The sequence below is a fragment of the Trichomonas vaginalis genome, chromosome VI (genome assembly GCF_026262505.1).
Source record: "Trichomonas vaginalis G3 chromosome VI, whole genome shotgun sequence".
Lineage (NCBI taxonomy): Eukaryota > Parabasalia > Trichomonadida > Trichomonadidae > Trichomonas > Trichomonas vaginalis.
In genome coordinates, this window is record NC_067208.1 from 9,773,422 (window position 1) to 9,790,584 (window position 17,163).

The window sequence follows — 17,163 nt, forward strand, 5'->3', positions numbered from 1 at the left end:
ATCTCATTTTAACTCACTTTTTTATGTTTTTACTCACACTCGTACTCACCAGATATGAGTACAACTATTTCAACTGTGAACCTTGTATTGACCGGTCTTCCTGTAAATGCAAGTTTGGTCAATACACAGTTTATGGGGGCAAGAAAGACAGTGGGGAATGTTATTCTGACATCTGTTGTTGCGCTCGAGAGAGAATTGAAATTCCAGACCCAACTCCAACAAGAACTCTCACGTTGCCAAAGACTCATGTGAAGAAGAAGTCATATAACAAAGCACTTATAGCCATATACATGGCATGTTTAGAGTAAAAACATTTTTTTCTTTTTTGAATGAAGCAAGTTAAATTCGTCCCACACCAATCTCAATGGACCGATGAAGAGTTTCAAGCCACGGTTGAAGGCGTTGAGAACGACATAGACGGCGAACTTGAAGGAGCTCAAACCACAATTGCAACCAAAATTGCAGAAGTCAAGGAACAGATAGCTCCACTTAAAGCTACCAAAGCTACTCTTGACCTCATGGATAGTTACCGTTTAGATGTCAAGAGAGGAATAAGACAATTAAAATTAAAACTTCTAAACTACGAAGCTATACTCCAAAAGTTAGCAGAAATGAGAAGACTTTACCAGAGCTACTTACATGTAAGGGACTTACCTTCAAGCAGTCCGACCAAAGATGAATTTTCTGACATTGTCCCAATTTTGTCCGAAAGTCAGCTCAGATGTTTTGAACTGCTCCCAACATATCCAGAATATGAACGTTTGCCTGAACTCTTCCGCAATCTCAAAAAACGTTTTTTGGTTCTCATGTTCGAAACTTTTATCGGAAGAGACAACAAACGTTCAGAAGAAGAACAAGATATTATTTTAAACTTGTTGTATGACTTAACTGTCATAACCAGCTTTTTGAAGTAAAACCGTCATTCTCAAACCACTTCATTTTTTCGATGTCCGAACAAGCACCGAAGCCAAACTCAATGGAAGATGTCGCTGCATGGTTGCCAGACAAGCGCCCACTTCAACTTCAAATTATGAATTTGAAAGCTCATCTGACAAACACCGTTAAGACTCTCCAAAGTAGTCTTATGACAGAGATGAAGGAACTTAAAGGTGAGTTCCTCATGAACCAAGCTTCCAATGAAAAAGTCCTGAACGATTTCGCGGAAACCTTGCGCAATTACGACACAGAGAACCGAAACCTTGCCCGACTCATCTACCGTTTCTTCGAAGAGATTGACACCATCTGGGCGGCACTCGGAAAGGACAGAACATGCAACACCGTAATTCATGAACACAGAATTGCCGAAGGTATTATCAAAGTAGAAGAAGAAGAAGAGGAAGAAGAGAAACACGAAGAAGAAGAGGAAGAAGAGGAAGAAGAGGAAGAAGAGGAAGAAGAAGTTCCTGAAGCCGCTACATGGGCAACCCTTGTTGCCGATGACGGTTACGAAATTTCCCAACCCTACCCATACCAAATCCGCAACAAGGAGACAGACAAGGTTCTTACCCCAGTCCTCAACAACTTGGGACACTTGAACCTTAACCTTCGGAATCGCGGTTCAATTTCCATGGGCAAGCTTGTCGCAATTCAATGGGTTCCAAATCCACAAAAGAAGACGAAGGTCAGAAACATTGACGGTGACAAGCTCAACAACCGTAAGGAGAACCTCGAGTGGTTCTAAGAGTAAAAAAAATTATTTTAGGGGGAAACCCCAAGTAAATTTAAGTTTTTATTTTTGGTGTTGGTACCAATTTTGGAATGTGAAGACCACATCCCAACCTCTGTACGTGAGTCTTGGGTCCACGTCTAAGACCCTTCTGTAGCAATTCCAAGCCTGAGCAAATTCAATTGTCAACCACTCGTCTCCTCTGTAGTCTTCAATCCATTCTTTGAAGAGACGGTTGAGTTCGAGCCCGGAATATCTCTTGCCTGGGTCCGAGACCAACATTTGGTTGAACTGGACGAAGCGCTCGGGGATGTATGCCATTAAAAAAATGTCACTTTTTTGAAAAACGTTTTTACTTCATGCAATGTTTAACTATTTCACCATCTTCTTTAACACCCCAGTACTTACGCTTGGAGAGGACATGAACTTCGGTGAAAATTTTGTCCAATTTGAATTGACCCATCTTTTCACCGACCATACCCATTTCAATGAGTTTGTTGTATCCTTCTTCGTTCGTCATGAGTGCGTCAATGTTCTAATAGTAAACCTTGACTTTCGATTTGACTTCCGAGAAGAACTCATTGTAGTTGTCAAGGACTGCTTTTGCGAACTGAGGGTAAGACCAATGTTCGACAATAGGTTTTAATGTGGTTACTAAGCCACTTTGACCTTGAGTGAATTCGTACTTCAAAACAAAAGGAGAAAACCTTTCAACAAAGTTGTCGACCTTCTCATAATGTTTACTCTTCATCTCTTGAGGTTTCTTAATGGAATATCCCCATGTCGAATTCATAAGCAATTTGAGTGTCATTGCAAGTTTGGGGTTTGAAGCTTTCCTAATATCATACAGTTGTTGTATGACTTTTCCAACTGTATAGTTCCTTCCCGGAACTCACCATCTTCGTTTGGAATTCCAGTCGGAATATATTGGACAAACCTCATGTACGCAGCGTTAAGGTCGACATAGTATATCTTTTCGTTTGAGTCGAACTTGTCGCAACCAATTGGTCCAGTTTGTGGAAATTCAAGTGAGTTTCTTATCTTCTGCGAAACTTCTCCTGTTATCTCATAAACATCGTCGAAGCAACCTGTTTCATATAAAACCTTCTGACCTAACTCAGATGCTCTCCAATACAATTTGACGTCAATTGGATGTCTCAATGGAAGTTTGTTTATAGCATCTTGAAGTTCTTGCAACCTCATTGGAAGTTCTTCTGGTTCAGGTTGGTATCCGAACAAACCAACTCCTTGTGGAACTGTGTACTTCTTTTGTACTAGAACTTTGTCTGGAACAACTTTTGGTCTTGCTAACAATGAAAGTTTGTTTCGTCTTTTGGTACAAAAGTTTCTGTCAGCTTGTCATCTGGAATTGGTTCCAACAAACCTTTCTCGAAAAGAATGTTTACAGCTCTGACAATGTTGCACTTGCCTTTTCCGAACAATGGGTTTGTAAGACTTTCATTCAACATGAAGTGGTTGTGGACAATTACAATCTTCAACCATGGTAAGTCTTTGTCAACAACATAGTCGTCATGTGAAGAACCTTTAGCTGTAGGTATGTTGACTCGGATATTGACATTTGCCAACGGTGCAATTTTTGCCAAATTGACCTCTGAGAATGTACCTTGTCTTCACACATGACTCAGATACTTCATCTTCTCATCTGTAACAAGACCAGAGTTCCTGAGACATGTAAGAATGCAAGGTTCGTTGACAATTGTTTCAATTGAATTGTAAATTCCATACCTTGTCAAGTCAATGTCAGACTTATTTATGAAGGGGAAGTATCCAGCATGTTGTCTGACTGCTTGAGGGTTAGGTTGGTACCATTCGAACTTGACACTTGCAATTCCTTCAATTGCATTCAAAATGTCTGATTCGGAGTCAACCATTTGTTCTCTCTTTGTAGTCTTGAAAGCGTCAAGAAGTTTTGCGGCTGTTTGTTCATTGCCATGTGCATAGTAAATGTGACCATCCAAATCTGTTATGGTCAATCTGAGATTGTGTCCTTTCTTATTTCCGTCTTGAATTGCAGCAAGTACACCCATGAAGCCTTCTTTGTTCTTTCCTTCGTCAAAGTTTACTGTAAAGGTTCGACCAGATGTAATTTGACTTCTAACTTCACGATACTTTTCATATGCATATCTTGTTCTTTCCATGGGAGCATGTGCTTCTTCACCTTTTCCTTTTTTCCTTCTCAAAGGATGCAATTGTTCGTCATGTTTCCAGTAGAATCTTGCGAAGCCGTCGTGTCCTTCAACTTGAGGTTCACTAACATCGAAAGGCATGTCCATAAGACGTTCTTCTTCTAACCGCTCTAGTCTGTTTGGATAATTGGCACGTGCTGTTTCCAAATCTAATTCGTAGGTCAGACCAGCCAGTTTGTCATAGACTTTTATGGGTCTTCCTTTCTTATATTTAAACTTCTTCGAAACTCTCCAACCATATCTTTGCAACTCTGCTTTTATTCTAGCAGACTTTCTGTCCATTCTATATGGGGGCATTTTTATAAAAATAAAAAAATATTTTTTTTCTTTACTTTACATAACCGCCTGCTGCCATAAGTCTTTGACGCCAACCCATACCAGCTAATGAAGGTTGACTTGGTTAGTTTGGAAACTAAACTTTGGTTTTGGTTTATCTTCAGTTTTTGGTTTCTCTTCTTCTATCGGTTTTTCGTCACTTTTCGGTTCCTCTGACTTTACTTCACTTGCAGGAACAGTTGTGTCGTCAACATCTTCATAAATATCATATGCCATTTGTTTTTGTTTTCCTTTCAACTTTTTGTGTTTGTTGTAAAGTTTAGAATATTTCGACTCTAAGTCAATGAGATGTTCTATAATGAACTGTTGGTCAGTGAAGTAAACTTTTCCATCTGTTGTCTCGAAAGCTCCTTCAGACTTCAATATTTTATTTGTGAGAGTCTGTTTCTTTTTTGAGATACTAGCCGTTCTATTTCTATGAAAAGTGACTTTATAGTTAGAGTTTGTATTTCCAGACCTGGCACTTTCTATTATTGAATTTTTCTCTTCATCTGTAAGTTCTTTGACAGGTTTTGACAATGGTTCTGAACTTTTTGTTTGTGGTGTCAAATCTACCGTTTCAACTTCTTCGGTCATTTCATCTCAGTAAAAAATTTTAATTTGGTTTGTTTTCAACTGGTTGTTGTTGTGGAGGTGGGATGGTTCCTTTAATAATATCATTCAGTTTCACATGCTGAGCCTGACTATATGGTATCGGTTTAAATGCTGGAAGCCGACAAATCCATCTTGAACTTATTTGTCTCAATGCTGCATTGTTCATTTCATCTCAATAAAAAACTTTACATTCTCCACGTTTGAGGCGGTTGAGGTTGGTTATTGTTTACCCACTGTTGTGCATGGTTATATCCTCTGTTAAAGAATCTTTCACCTTGGTCCATATAGTGTTCCTGCTTGGTTATAGTAGTCATTTGCTTTGTTATAATAGTTTCCTGCTTGTCTTCCTACATTGTCCATCCATCCTTGAACTTTTCCTCTTGTTTCAGGATTTGGAATAAGATTTGTTGCATCTCGTGCTACATCCCAACCTTTCTGTACAGTTTGTATAATAGGTTGTGCTTTCTCTTTAAGTATACCTAATGTACTCAAAATCTTCCTTCAACTCCAAATACACCTCTGGCTATTGTTCCCACTGCGGGTAAAAATCTAGATGCGACTCCTGCTAATGCGCCAAATAAACCCATTTCTTATAGGGTAAAAAATGACGAATCCAAACAAGGACCCCTATGTTTCTAAAGCGACAAAGAAAGCACTCATGATAAAAATCTTTAGTTCAACACCAAATGCTTGGTTTATGGATATCTTGGAAAACATTCCGAGAGTTAGAACAGATGGACCTCCATACTGGTTAATATTTGTTGGTCAAAACACAAGATACTGTGAAGCCATACCATTACAGTCCAAAGCTATTTTAGATATCTTAGCAGCTTTGACAATATTCGTTGACAAATACCATCCAACAAAACTGACATCTGACTGTGAAAGTTCTTTCAAATCAGATGATGTAAAAAACTATCTGCGTTCAAAAAATGTAAACCAATATTTCATTGTCGACCAAAACCATTCTGCTCTTGGTGTCATTGACGGTTGTATAAAAATGTTAAGAGACTTAAACCAACCACAAGGTGGTGAAGCAAATGAAATGTCATATGACGACAAGTATAGACACTTCTCCATGGCAAAGATGAGACAAGTTTTAAATATTTACAATAGCCGTAAACAAAAAGGTTTGGGAAACCACTCCCCCGAAGAAATGAAAAACAACCTGACTTAGAGAAAGACTATATATTTAATAATTTAGTCAAAAGAGACAAACAAGAAAGAATGCCGGGCTTCAAACTTCAGAAAGGTGACAAAGTAAAAATAGAAATACCTAAACGCGACCCATATGAAAATACTATTGACTATGACAACAATGGGAACCCGACAGGTACTCACATTCGTGTTCGTAAAAATAGAAGAAAGTATACAAGAGAATATTATGAAGTTTTAGGCAAACATGGCAAAATGTACACACTGCAAGCAGAAGATAAAACTACTATTGTCAGACCTCGTTTCAAACTTGTCAAAGTTCAAGGTGGTATACTTTCAAAGACAGTTCCTAACAAATATAAGACAACTCCTGACGAATATGCTAAAGAAGTTGAAAATGACGACTAAGCAATTCTATACCATGCGTAAACTGTCATGTAAGGTGGCATGTATTCTTTACTTTGTCCCGTTGTTTGCGTATATCCTGAAACGAAATGTGTATGGTTTCCTTCTCCCTGCGTGTTATTCCAGTAACAATTTATAGCAAACTTAACGTTCTCTTTAACATCATATCCTTTACCTTTTGTCATTCCTGACCAATCCCAATATCTATGACTATGCCAACCTGCTTGAGATGTACTTAAATCTATATAGTGACTGTGTGCAGGTAAATTTTCACCTGAAATCGTTTTACTTCCACCTGTTTCCTTTGAAGAGTTTGCACAATACAAAAACCTGTCGACTATTTGTTCCCATGCACCAACACCAAACATTACTTGAGGACCTCTTGCATCCATAGATATATAAATAGAACCTACTGGGTTCATTAAATCAAACATATGAGATATTATAGGATTGTCTCTTTTGAACTTAAAATATAATGCAACTATTTCGGGTTTCTTCTGGTTTGTGTCAGAATATTTTTTATAATATAATCTTATGTTTTCAGAGTAAGTGAAGTCTTGACTATAATATTTATTTCTGTCATCTTCATAATAGTATACTATTCTTGTTTTGTCTATTGCATTATATCTTTTATATCTATAATAATCTAAATATAATGTTAGCTTTTGTTCATCTACATGTGGTGTTCTGTCGTCATCTCCATAGTCATAATAATATGGTGCCGGAGCTGGGTCAGGTAATATCATATCCACCATTTCATAAACTCTTAAATATTTCTTTTGTTCGTCTCCATATAAGTTTAAGTAGCAGTTGTTGTCTAATGGAACTTTAGCTTGTGTACCATCATTCTTTTTATAGCTTACATACATTTCATTGTTATTTTTCGGAATGAGTTTATACCGTGTACCATTTTCTAAGGACTGTACCAACTGCCATCTAAAATATTTATTTTCTTCATTGACAGAAAAGTCACCAACAATAGTTTCAATATTTTTTGTTCCTATCAAACTTTGGTATATTTCATTGACATATGTTTTATCTGCTTTATTTTCAAGGCTAACGTTTAAGTCTGTTATTTCAGAAGATGTATGTGTATGTCCAACGTCACTTTTCCTGTTTAAGGTTTCTTGTAAGTTTGTAATATTTGCAATGGTATGTGTATGAGTCTTGTTTGCTTTTGTCTCTAATGTTTCCTTAAGACTTGGTATTTGGTTAATATAATGTATATGAGTCTTTTTAGAATATTCGTTTTCAGCTCTTGTCACTTCACTTGACATTTTATTGTCAACATATGTTTTGTCTGCTAGTTCAGGATGAGTATGTTCTTTTATTGCATAAGCATTGTTAGCTCTTTTTTCTTCTTTTGCTATTGCATCGTCTACATATTCTTTGTCTGCTTTGTTGTCAACATCTGCTTTCAAAAGAAGTTCATTTATAGGTTTCTCGTTTAAAGTTCCTTTTGTTGGATATATACAGACAGTATTGTTCTTATTGTCTTGAAATAGAAACTCATCTGTTATAGGGTTTAATGTCAGTTTTAAGTCACCCCCTTTCAATGACTCAGATATCTTAGAATAGTTTGAAAAGTTTGTTGTGTTCTTATTTAGAGCTTGCATAATGAGTTGTCGGTTGTGTTGTATTTCTCTCATAGACGCTGTTTCATTTGACATTTTTATTATAGATAAAATATGCTTCCAATAGAAAAAGAAAATTCTAGAGTTGCTACAACTAAACCATTAGATGAACTTTTTACTAATGTCGGTCAAAAGTTTGACTTAGATACTATAAAGCATGAAGGCTATCGTTTTGACTACCCATTAAGATGGTTAAGAGACCCATCTGTCACAAAAGCTATTGGCTTTCGAAGAATAAAGTTTGTGTCTGTAGAAGATAAAAGTTTTCCATTTATTGTAAGGTTTCATATAGATTATACATCTGAAGGGCAACGAAAAATGTGGGAAGAAATTGAGCTAATACAAGTTGACCTCTCATCTTCTCTACAGACTGCATTAAAAATATAGAAGATAAAATAAATTCATGTTAACCCTTACGACTACTTTTTACCAATTTACTCCAACACTCCTGACGCATACCAATTTGACACTCTCATTCAAAGCAGAAAAGGAGGACATAAACCATTCCTCATCTTCATTAATGTTAACACTCGCAAAGCTTTTGCATATCCAATGAGGAATAAAGGAACTCATGATGTTTTAAGAGTTTTACAAAAGTTTGTAGCAGAACATAGCCCAAGTACTTTAACATCAGACCAGGATTCAGCATACCTCAGCAATGAAATCACAGAATTTCTCATTAAGCATAACATAACTCACTACACTACTGAAGACCATAACCATAACATACTCGGCATCATAAACCGCTTCATAAGGACTCTCAGAGATTTAAATCAAGAGCGAGACTTTACCGAAGAAACAATGAAACACTTTCTCGAAGTTTACAATTCCTCAACACATTCTACAACAGGACATACACCAAATTCAATGACACAACAACAAGAAGAAAAGTATATACAAAAGAAACGGAGCCAAACACAAAATATCAGAAATTCAACACAATTTACCCTCATTCCTGGTACAAAAGTTCGTGTAGTTCTTGACGACAAACCGCTGACAAAGAAACGTTTAAGGTTAAGTCGAAATTATTATATCGTAGACTCTACGCAAGGTAATGGATATCTTATAAAAGCTGCTGACGACTCCATAGCATTTTACCCTCGTCATAAATTAGTCGAAAGTAGTAATGGCAAACTTGCTGAAACCATTGACGAAGCAAAGCGAGGAGTGGTTATTGAAATACTTGGCTATAACACAAACGATGACACTTATAAAGTAAGATATGAAGGAGGCGTTGAAGATGTTATACCATCTAAGAACTTGAGAGAGTCAAAGCCAACACATCTGGGACCATTAGAGCGGGAGTACTGGAAAGATAAAAACATGCCAGAAAGAATAAGAAAATTCTTCTAAACTTTTTCGTTGGATGTAAATCAGACAAAATAATTTTTAGGTGAAGAGGTGAGATTTCACCTCTTTTTTCACCTGTTTTTTCACCCTCGCCGCTTTGCGGCTCTGACCCTTTGGGTCTCGTGAATTTTCATGAATTTCCGTAAGATAGAAAAAATAAAGTTAGTTTTATTTTTATTTATTTTTTATTTTGTATAAAAGATATGATTTCAACAATCGGCACAACAACAATTCAAGCCGCGAACGGCGGGACTCTGTCCACAACAACTTCACCAAACTCGTTAGTCATGAATCCAACATCTATGTTAGTAGAGATGGAAAGCTTCATTCCTTCTTCATTTACTTTCGAAACAGAAATACAAAAAATTAAGCAGGAACTTTTAACAAGTAATTTAGACTGTAGTGCGAAAGATGAAACAAATGAACAGTATCTTTATGAAATGGAGGACCTCATCGACCATTTACCTAAACTACCTGAAATTCAGCATCAAAAACTAACTATTCCTGAATTCGACGAAATTGAAGTCAAAGCAACTGACTCAGTAGAAATAAAGAAGTTCATACGTAAAGTAAATTATGAATTCCTTGGTTATCATTGCAACCATAAAGTTATGGACAAAGATTGCGATATGGTATATAAGAATGTTTCTGAAATATATAAATCTGAAGAATTTAAGACCTACGACAACTTTGTTTCGTTAGTTGCTGAATGTGTTTGGGAAATAAGAGATAAAGATAGAAGAGGCAAAGTATGGAACGAACAACTAAGACCCGCTATATTTGAGATGAAGAGAGCAATTGACGCTTTAGTTGTTCTAGCAGGTAATGTTTCAATGTATAACACAAAAACGATGCCGCAATGTTCAAAATGTAAAGCAGCAATAAGGAAATATAACTACTCCGTCAAAGAGATAGAAAGAATGCGAAACGACTATGCAGACTTAAAGAAAGAAGCAGAAAAGCCAGCAGAAGATAAAATGGACATGTTAGCATTTCTGAACAAAAACTATCCAACAGTAGAAGATTTCCTTCTATCTGACGTCAAGAAGAAATATAAAGAGACTTTCGGCATTGTTAAAACTTTTGATATCCTCAGCGAAGAAATAGAAGCTACAAAACTGTTTAGGATTTCAAATATACATCGTACAATTCATGTAAAACGCTTGTGAAAAAAAGAGGTGAAAAATTAGGTGAAAAAAGAGGTGAAATCTCACCACTTCACCTAAATTATATTTTTGGTCATTTACACTCATATACGAAGAAGTCATGACAAAGCATTTACGATGAAATCTTGACAAGGCATTTACGAAGAAGTTATGACAAAGTCATGAGGGTGAAATCTTGACAAAGCATTTACGAAGAAGTTATGACAAAGCATTTACGAAGAAGTTATGACAAAGCATTTACGAAGAAGTTATGACAAAGCATTTACGAAGAAGTTATGACAAAGTCATGAGGGTGAAAAATTAGGTGAAAAAAGAGGTGAAATCTCACCTCTTCACCTAAATTATATTTTTGGTCAAAGCTTCCACGAGAGAAAAGATTCCTCATTTGCTAAGGATTCCAAAAATGAAAAAATCGTTGATTTCGGCTGAGAAAAAACGGCAAAAACCCTTCTTTCACGGGAACAAAGAAATAAAGAAGAAATAAAGTAAATTTTTTATTTATTCCCGTGGAAGATAGAGCACTTTTATGACACTTTTTATTCACGACAAACAAGACAAACAAAGAAAATAAGAAAATACGGCGCTGTCGCGGTTCGAACCACAGACCCTGACCCCTCCATAACACCACCTTAGACCACTGTGCTACGTAGCCTGTCGACATAAGATTTTATAAATTGCATATTTGACGTAAATTTATTTCCATCTGGCTTCCCACTGCATAAGATATTCATACGTGTTTGTAAGACATTCATTAAACTTCTTTTCTATTGCATCTAATCTTGCGTTATTTTTTTCAATAACCTGTCTGTATTCTTCATCATCTCCAGCAGTGTTTGGGTCTTCACGTTTAAAATATTCATTGTTAACCAATTTTTTATCTACAAATTTTATTAGTGTTTGATTCACTTCGTTATGATAACGGTCATATTCTTTCAATACGTAAGTGAAGACAAAATGCGTCGTACCTTCAATCTTAAAGCTTAAAGAACTTTCAACACAGTTTTGAGGGTCTGTCAGTGCGTCAATGAGATAGTATTCGAAGTCAGTCAATAATCTTTTTAAAGTCATTTCATACAGGATAAAATTTAATGTTGTGAAGAAATAGTGTTTATCTCAAAAAAAATAAAGTTAGTTTTTATTTTATTTATTTTTTTATTTTGTATGTAAAGACAGATATGTCAACATTAGAGAACACAACAACTGCTATCGTTCATGAAGTCATAAATGAAGAATACGAATACATAAAATATAACAAACAATTGAGACTCGTTCGTTCAGTCAAAGACGATATGTACCAGATGCAAAGTATAATGAACGCTCTTCGTTCTACAAAGCAAGCATATCATTGGTTTGAAAACCAACAGACAAAAGAACTTTTAGAAGAATTTCCTCATATGATTGCTTCCCTCGGAAAACCGAGAGAAGAGATTCCGTACGAAAATCGCAAGAATTTGGCTCCTGGTTTGAAAGGATATTATGTTCATAGACTTTTAGTAAATGCTGTAGCAATGTGGGATTCACCTCGTTATGCTTGTTATATTTTCATGATGTTAGATGAACTATATAAAGCAGAACGTGGAGAGATGGAAAAGAAACTTCAAGCAAAAGATGAAGTCATTGAATCCAAAGACAAAAGCATACAGAAAAGAATACCACGTTCAGTACCAAAAGGAAAGGAAAAGAGCTATAAGTATATGATTTACGCTGAAGAGTTGGAGAAAGAAGAAGATAAAGATATGGTTATGTTGCATTTAGTCAGAAGAAACAACAAGAGCTTTTATGACTTAGCTAAGATATATAAATCTGACAGAAACTGGTTCTATCGTGAAAACTTACCGATTTCAATGACACCGAATGAGCAAATAAAGGAAATTGTCAAAAATACTCTTCTTCAAACACACTATGACATCAAAGGTTGTACAATACTTACATTCAAAGAAGACTTAACATTACTGAAGGAAAAAATAACAGAATATTTCGACAACTTCAAAGAGGAAGAATGAAAATCTACACTATATTTTTTATAAGAATTTTTTATCTTGTATGAAAGAACATGAATTTAGAATATTCGGAACTCATGACAGAAGAAGAGAACGAACAACATGTAAAAGATTATGCAAAAATTTAATGAAAACTTACCGATTTCAATGACACGAAGTGAAGATTTGCACTTCGTCAAAAATATATTTTTGCTTAAATAGCTTCAGGGTCTATTTCTTCAACCATTTCACTTCCTTCGTCAATGTCAATAGAAGCTTCTTCAACCTTTGGTAAGAATTTCTGTATAACATCTTTGTTCGTTATTGTCTTCAGAGATGAAGGATAATATTTCACATTTGTTTCACCTTTCGTATATTCTTTCTGTTCGGAAAGATTTAAAGCAATACTGAAGAAGTCAATGTTGGAGTTCTTTATAACAGTATAATGAGTATCTTTGACATTCACGAAGAAACTCTTTTGTTTCAAAACTACTGCTAACTCTTGTGAAGTATAACGTTTGCGGTCAATGACGATAGCTAATGGTCTGACATACTGACCAAACTTAGATTCTTTCACAAACTTCTTGTTAAAGATAACATTAACGTTTGCAGCACCATTGAACTCATTCTTGATGACAGTAGCGAGAGCATTGTATGAAAAGAACTTGCAATCTTGCATGTGTTTCATTAAAATAAAAATTAAATATTTTAAAATACTTAAAAAATCTAATCTAATTTTTTCAAAAAATATTTTTTTATTTCCTACTAAAGATGTATCGGAAGTTGTCTAAGTTAGAACACTCGGAAATAAAACAACTTCTTACAGAAGCTAATATAGATGTTGCAAAGCATTACGCAACAAACAAAAAAGCACTCGCTGACTTCATTAAAGACTACAATGGTGAAATAAGTTATGATAGAATTCATGAGTTCATAAAGCCACAACGCGGCGAGGACGAAGTCCATGCAAGAACATTTCCTTTAAATGACGTTGCTATTGACTTATATCATAGACGTTCAGTACCTCATGAAGTAAGAAGAGAAATGTTTGACATAACAAATGCAAACGTTGGTGAAACAAGAAGAAGAGACGACACACTGAAACAACAGAGAAGAGAGATGTTTAAAAGTGCTATAGAACAAGTTCGCAAAGCTAACGATGTCATTCGTTCCATTGACGACAAACCAAAAGAAGGTGAGAGATGGTTAAAGAAAGATGAAGAGAATAGGAAGAGAAATGTGAAGTCAGGCAATAGACTCATTGACTTTAACATCGAAGCTTTAGATGAACCAAACAGAGACTACTTACACAAACATTTCGGTAAGGTTTTCATGAGACTCTTAGAGAAAATTAAAATAAACTCACAACAGAGATGGATGGTATGTTATAAACTTGGTGGAAAGTATGAATGTTCTACGTTAAACCTCAATAATATTGGAACATTACTACATCAGCTCTTGAAGGAGAACTTTATATCAGAGATAGAAGCAAATGCTGCAGGTATTGTTGAAATGCACTATGACTTCTTCTTGACAAACATAAAGAATCTTACCGAAATAAAGATGTATGATTTAACAGAATATGAAGGCTTAACGATGTCAGATGTAAAGAAAGGCAAACCAAAAAAGAGACCATATAGAGATGAAAGCACACTGACAAATGACCAGAAAGCCATTTTGGAAGCTCTTAAGCAAACAGGAAACCCAGCACTTATAGAAAGCTTTTGGAAAGATAATGGTGAAAAGAAGTTTTATAAGAAGAGAAGCGGTCAGTTCTGGAAGTATCTTTGCACATTACCTATAAATCTTGAACGCTACCAAATCTTCAATGAACTGAACAAAAGAACTGCAACACTTATGACAGAAGACAATTGTTTCGTTTATGCTTGCATTCAGGCTGGAGTAAATGAAGAAACTATTGACCACATGAGAGAAGTCATTCGTGTTAGAGACTTTCCTCAAAGTAAAGTACAAGAAATTTCTGACGCAACAAGTATAGCATTTAATGTTACCATTGGTTATTTCAATGACTCAAGACATAATGAAATAAAGAGATACATACCAAAAGAATGTAAAACTATTCGAACTATTGACTTACTTCTTGTTGAAGACCACTACATGCTAAATGAAAGATTACCAATGACAACATATTTCATTCGAAACTATATAGAAATCTTGAAGGAGTGGTGGAATGAACATTGAGAAACAGATGAAGATTTATACAAAGAGAGAAGTAAATATGTAGTTCGTTATGATAGAACAACACCGTTATGGGATGTTATGAAAACATTGTGGGAGTGCAAATATTTCGAACCTATTTCTTATGGAGAACTTTTCACATATACGACTGACTTATATAAACAGAACCTTGCACCATTTAAAGATTTGACATATGCTCCAAAGTATTGTGTACAACTGAAGAAGAAAGCAGAGTCAAAAGAAGTAAATAAAAATAAGTGCAAGTTCATTCCTGAGCACGTTTTCTTTGCTGACTTTGAGTGTAGCACAGACGGCTTTCATAAAGCTTTTAACATCTGTTATGACAGTGAAGATGGTTCAGTTAGTGAAAGCATTTGGGGTCAGAACTGTGCAACAGAATTTTTGGAGCGACTTCCTGACAAGAGTTTAATATATTTTCATAACCTCAGCTATGACATAAACTTCATCTTAAGACACATGACAGAAGTGAAAGGAACTCCCATCATTAAAGGTTCACGAACAATGCAAATAACTGGTTTATATAAAGGACGGGCAATTATTATAAAAGACTCTTACAGTGTTATAAATAAGAAACTTAAACTATTTCCTGCTATGTTTAACTTACAAACAGGACCGAAAGAAGTATTTCCATACAACTACTACAGCAGTACTTTGTTAGCAAATGACAACAGAACTGGTGTCATTTCTGAAGCTTGTAAGTTTATCCAGGATGCAGATACATTCATGAAAAACATAGATTCCATCAAAGGTTGCAGAATAGATGAGAACCACTTCGACTTAGAAAAATATAGCACATTCTATTGCAAACAAGATGTAAGAATTTTAAGAGAAGGTTTTGTAAAGTTCCGCAATGACTTATTGAAAGAGTTTGATTTAAACGTTTATGACTACGTTAGTATTTGTTCTATTGCTAACAAATTGTTTGAGAAGAGTATACTTCCGAATGGAAATCTTTATGACCTCTCAAATAACCAAGAGAATTTATTTCGAGATGCATTCAAGGTGGAAGATGTATGTTGTCAGATAACATTAAACAAAAGAGCAAAAAGAAACTCATTGCTGACTTCGACGCTGTTTCATTATATCCATCCGCTATAGCAAGACTTTATACTTTAGAAGGAATTCCAAAAGTATTGAAGGATGAGATGTTAAGCACAGAGTATCTCATGAGACATTTATTCGATGACGACCAAAAGGAACCCATTGGTGAAAAGTTTATGTCTGGCTTCTTTGTTCTCATTAAGATAACAGAGATTGGAATACATAGACACTTTCCTTTAATAGTTTGCGACCCTGAACTAAATCCAGAACTTAACGTTCCCAGAAGTTCTAACACTTGCTGTCTCATGTATGTTGACCATATAACATTACAAGACCTCATAAAATATCAAGGTGTCAAATGTGAAGTGTTGCAAGGATACTATTACGATGGAAACAGAGATTTGAGAATAAGAGATGAAGTTAAGAAATTGTTTGAGTTAAGGTTAAAGTATAAGAAAGAAGAAAACCCATTACAAGAAATTATAAAACTCATTCTGAACAGCATTTATGGCAAAACTATTCTATCTCCTATTGAGTCAAAAATAACCATAGTAGATGACAAAGATGCTATAAGATATGCCATCAGAAATTACAACCATATAGTGAAGTTCGAAGGTTTGGATGGTTCAGATAAAACTATTTTCAAGCTAACGAAAAGCATTTGCAGACACTTTAACTTCTGTCCACTTGGTGTTAACATTCTATCAATGTCAAAACGTATTATGAATGAAGTATTCTGTACTGCTGAGGACATGGGACTTCAAATCTTTTACCAGGACTGTGACAGCATGCATATTTTCAATGAAGACATACCAAAGCTTGCAGCTGAGTTTAAGAAGAGATATGGTCGCGAACTTATTGGTAAAACATTAGGTCAGTTCCATTCTGACTTCGCAGAAATAACACCTGGAAAACAAAGTTTAGCATACAAGTCAATATTTTGTGGAAAGAAGACTTACATAGACTTACTCACTAACGATTTAAATGAAGTTGCATTCCATGCACGTTGCAAAGGTGTCAAACAAGACGTCCTTGCTTTAACCGCTAATGAAATGTTTCCTGAAGCTATACAATGCTATTACAATGAAGATAAGAACATTCACATACCTGTTGGAACATATGACAAAGACTCTGAGTTCAGTTTAATGAAACTTTACAAAGCACTTCATGATGGTCAAGAGATTGGATTTGACTTATGTAAGTCATGTCAACCTTGCTTTGCTGAAAAGTTTAACTTCTCAATAACGACTAAAACAAGCTTTATTCGTAAGTTGAAGTTCTGAGGTCATTTATTTTTGTCAGCAATGAGGTCATTCGTGATAAAAATAATGAGGTCATATATTTTTGTCATTTATGTATAACCATTGTCTCTCTTAAACTTTGCAATAGACAGCTTTGTTCTTCTTCCTT

General features: G+C 35.4%; 13 protein-coding genes and 1 pseudogene across 14 annotated transcripts, besides 1 other annotated feature; 8 read left to right on the plus strand and 6 right to left on the minus strand.

Moving 5' to 3' along the window:
* Positions 1 to 29: 29 nt before the first annotated feature.
* Positions 30 to 248, minus strand: TVAGG3_0836420 (uncharacterized protein; the record flags this gene model as incomplete). Its single annotated transcript, XM_001304104.1, has 1 exon — positions 30 to 248. The coding sequence occupies one exon, from the start codon at positions 246 to 248 to the stop codon at positions 30 to 32; it is 219 nt and encodes a 72-aa protein (XP_001304105.1).
* Positions 249 to 329: 81 nt separating this feature from the next.
* On the plus strand, positions 330 to 914 carry TVAGG3_0836430 (uncharacterized protein; the record flags this gene model as incomplete). The annotated part of the gene is made up of 1 exon (XM_051248707.1): positions 330 to 914. The coding sequence occupies one exon, from the start codon at positions 330 to 332 to the stop codon at positions 912 to 914; it is 585 nt and encodes a 194-aa protein (XP_051084182.1).
* A 32-nt stretch (positions 915 to 946) lies between these two features.
* On the plus strand, positions 947 to 1,681 carry TVAGG3_0836440 (cytochrome B-C1 complex subunit 6, mitochondrial family; the record flags this gene model as incomplete). The annotated part of the gene is made up of 1 exon (XM_051248708.1): positions 947 to 1,681. The coding sequence occupies one exon, from the start codon at positions 947 to 949 to the stop codon at positions 1,679 to 1,681; it is 735 nt and encodes a 244-aa protein (XP_051084183.1).
* Positions 1,682 to 1,729: 48 nt separating this feature from the next.
* Positions 1,730 to 1,987, minus strand: TVAGG3_0836450 (uncharacterized protein; the record flags this gene model as incomplete). Its single annotated transcript, XM_001292548.2, has 1 exon — positions 1,730 to 1,987. The coding sequence occupies one exon, from the start codon at positions 1,985 to 1,987 to the stop codon at positions 1,730 to 1,732; it is 258 nt and encodes an 85-aa protein (XP_001292549.2).
* A 31-nt stretch (positions 1,988 to 2,018) lies between these two features.
* TVAGG3_0836460 (DNA/RNA polymerases family) lies at positions 2,019 to 2,186 on the minus strand (the record flags this gene model as incomplete). Its single annotated transcript, XM_051248709.1, has 1 exon — positions 2,019 to 2,186. One exon carries the CDS (start codon positions 2,184 to 2,186, stop codon positions 2,019 to 2,021), a length of 168 nt encoding a protein of 55 aa, XP_051084184.1.
* A 15-nt stretch (positions 2,187 to 2,201) lies between these two features.
* On the minus strand, positions 2,202 to 4,155 carry TVAGG3_0836470 (annotated as a pseudogene). Its single transcript has one exon. A coding segment is annotated over exon 1 (1,954 nt).
* A 649-nt stretch (positions 4,156 to 4,804) lies between these two features.
* On the minus strand, positions 4,805 to 4,969 carry TVAGG3_0836480 (uncharacterized protein; the record flags this gene model as incomplete). The annotated part of the gene is made up of 1 exon (XM_051248710.1): positions 4,805 to 4,969. One exon carries the CDS (start codon positions 4,967 to 4,969, stop codon positions 4,805 to 4,807), a length of 165 nt encoding a protein of 54 aa, XP_051084185.1.
* A 3,082-nt stretch (positions 4,970 to 8,051) lies between these two features.
* On the plus strand, positions 8,052 to 8,384 carry TVAGG3_0836490 (uncharacterized protein; the record flags this gene model as incomplete). The annotated part of the gene is made up of 1 exon (XM_051248711.1): positions 8,052 to 8,384. One exon carries the CDS (start codon positions 8,052 to 8,054, stop codon positions 8,382 to 8,384), a length of 333 nt encoding a protein of 110 aa, XP_051084186.1.
* Positions 8,385 to 8,402: 18 nt separating this feature from the next.
* Positions 8,403 to 17,163: part of a mobile genetic element that runs on past the window's edge.
* On the plus strand, positions 8,550 to 9,350 carry TVAGG3_0836510 (integrase core domain containing protein family; the record flags this gene model as incomplete). The annotated part of the gene is made up of 1 exon (XM_051248712.1): positions 8,550 to 9,350. One exon carries the CDS (start codon positions 8,550 to 8,552, stop codon positions 9,348 to 9,350), a length of 801 nt encoding a protein of 266 aa, XP_051084187.1.
* TVAGG3_0836520 (organellar and viral DNA polymerase type B) lies at positions 9,551 to 10,420 on the plus strand (the record flags this gene model as incomplete). Its single annotated transcript, XM_051248713.1, has 1 exon — positions 9,551 to 10,420. A coding segment is annotated over one exon (870 nt), but the record flags the coding sequence as incomplete, so codon positions are not given.
* On the plus strand, positions 11,689 to 12,516 carry TVAGG3_0836530 (KilA, N-terminal/APSES-type HTH, DNA-binding family; the record flags this gene model as incomplete). Its single annotated transcript, XM_051248714.1, has 1 exon — positions 11,689 to 12,516. One exon carries the CDS (start codon positions 11,689 to 11,691, stop codon positions 12,514 to 12,516), a length of 828 nt encoding a protein of 275 aa, XP_051084189.1.
* On the minus strand, positions 12,724 to 13,180 carry TVAGG3_0836540 (uncharacterized protein; the record flags this gene model as incomplete). Its single annotated transcript, XM_051248715.1, has 1 exon — positions 12,724 to 13,180. A coding segment is annotated over one exon (457 nt), but the record flags the coding sequence as incomplete, so codon positions are not given.
* On the plus strand, positions 13,537 to 14,486 carry TVAGG3_0836550 (organellar and viral DNA polymerase type B; the record flags this gene model as incomplete). The annotated part of the gene is made up of 1 exon (XM_051248716.1): positions 13,537 to 14,486. A coding segment is annotated over one exon (950 nt), but the record flags the coding sequence as incomplete, so codon positions are not given.
* TVAGG3_0836560 (organellar and viral DNA polymerase type B) lies at positions 16,542 to 17,036 on the plus strand (the record flags this gene model as incomplete). Its single annotated transcript, XM_051248717.1, has 1 exon — positions 16,542 to 17,036. The coding sequence occupies one exon, from the start codon at positions 16,542 to 16,544 to the stop codon at positions 17,034 to 17,036; it is 495 nt and encodes a 164-aa protein (XP_051084192.1).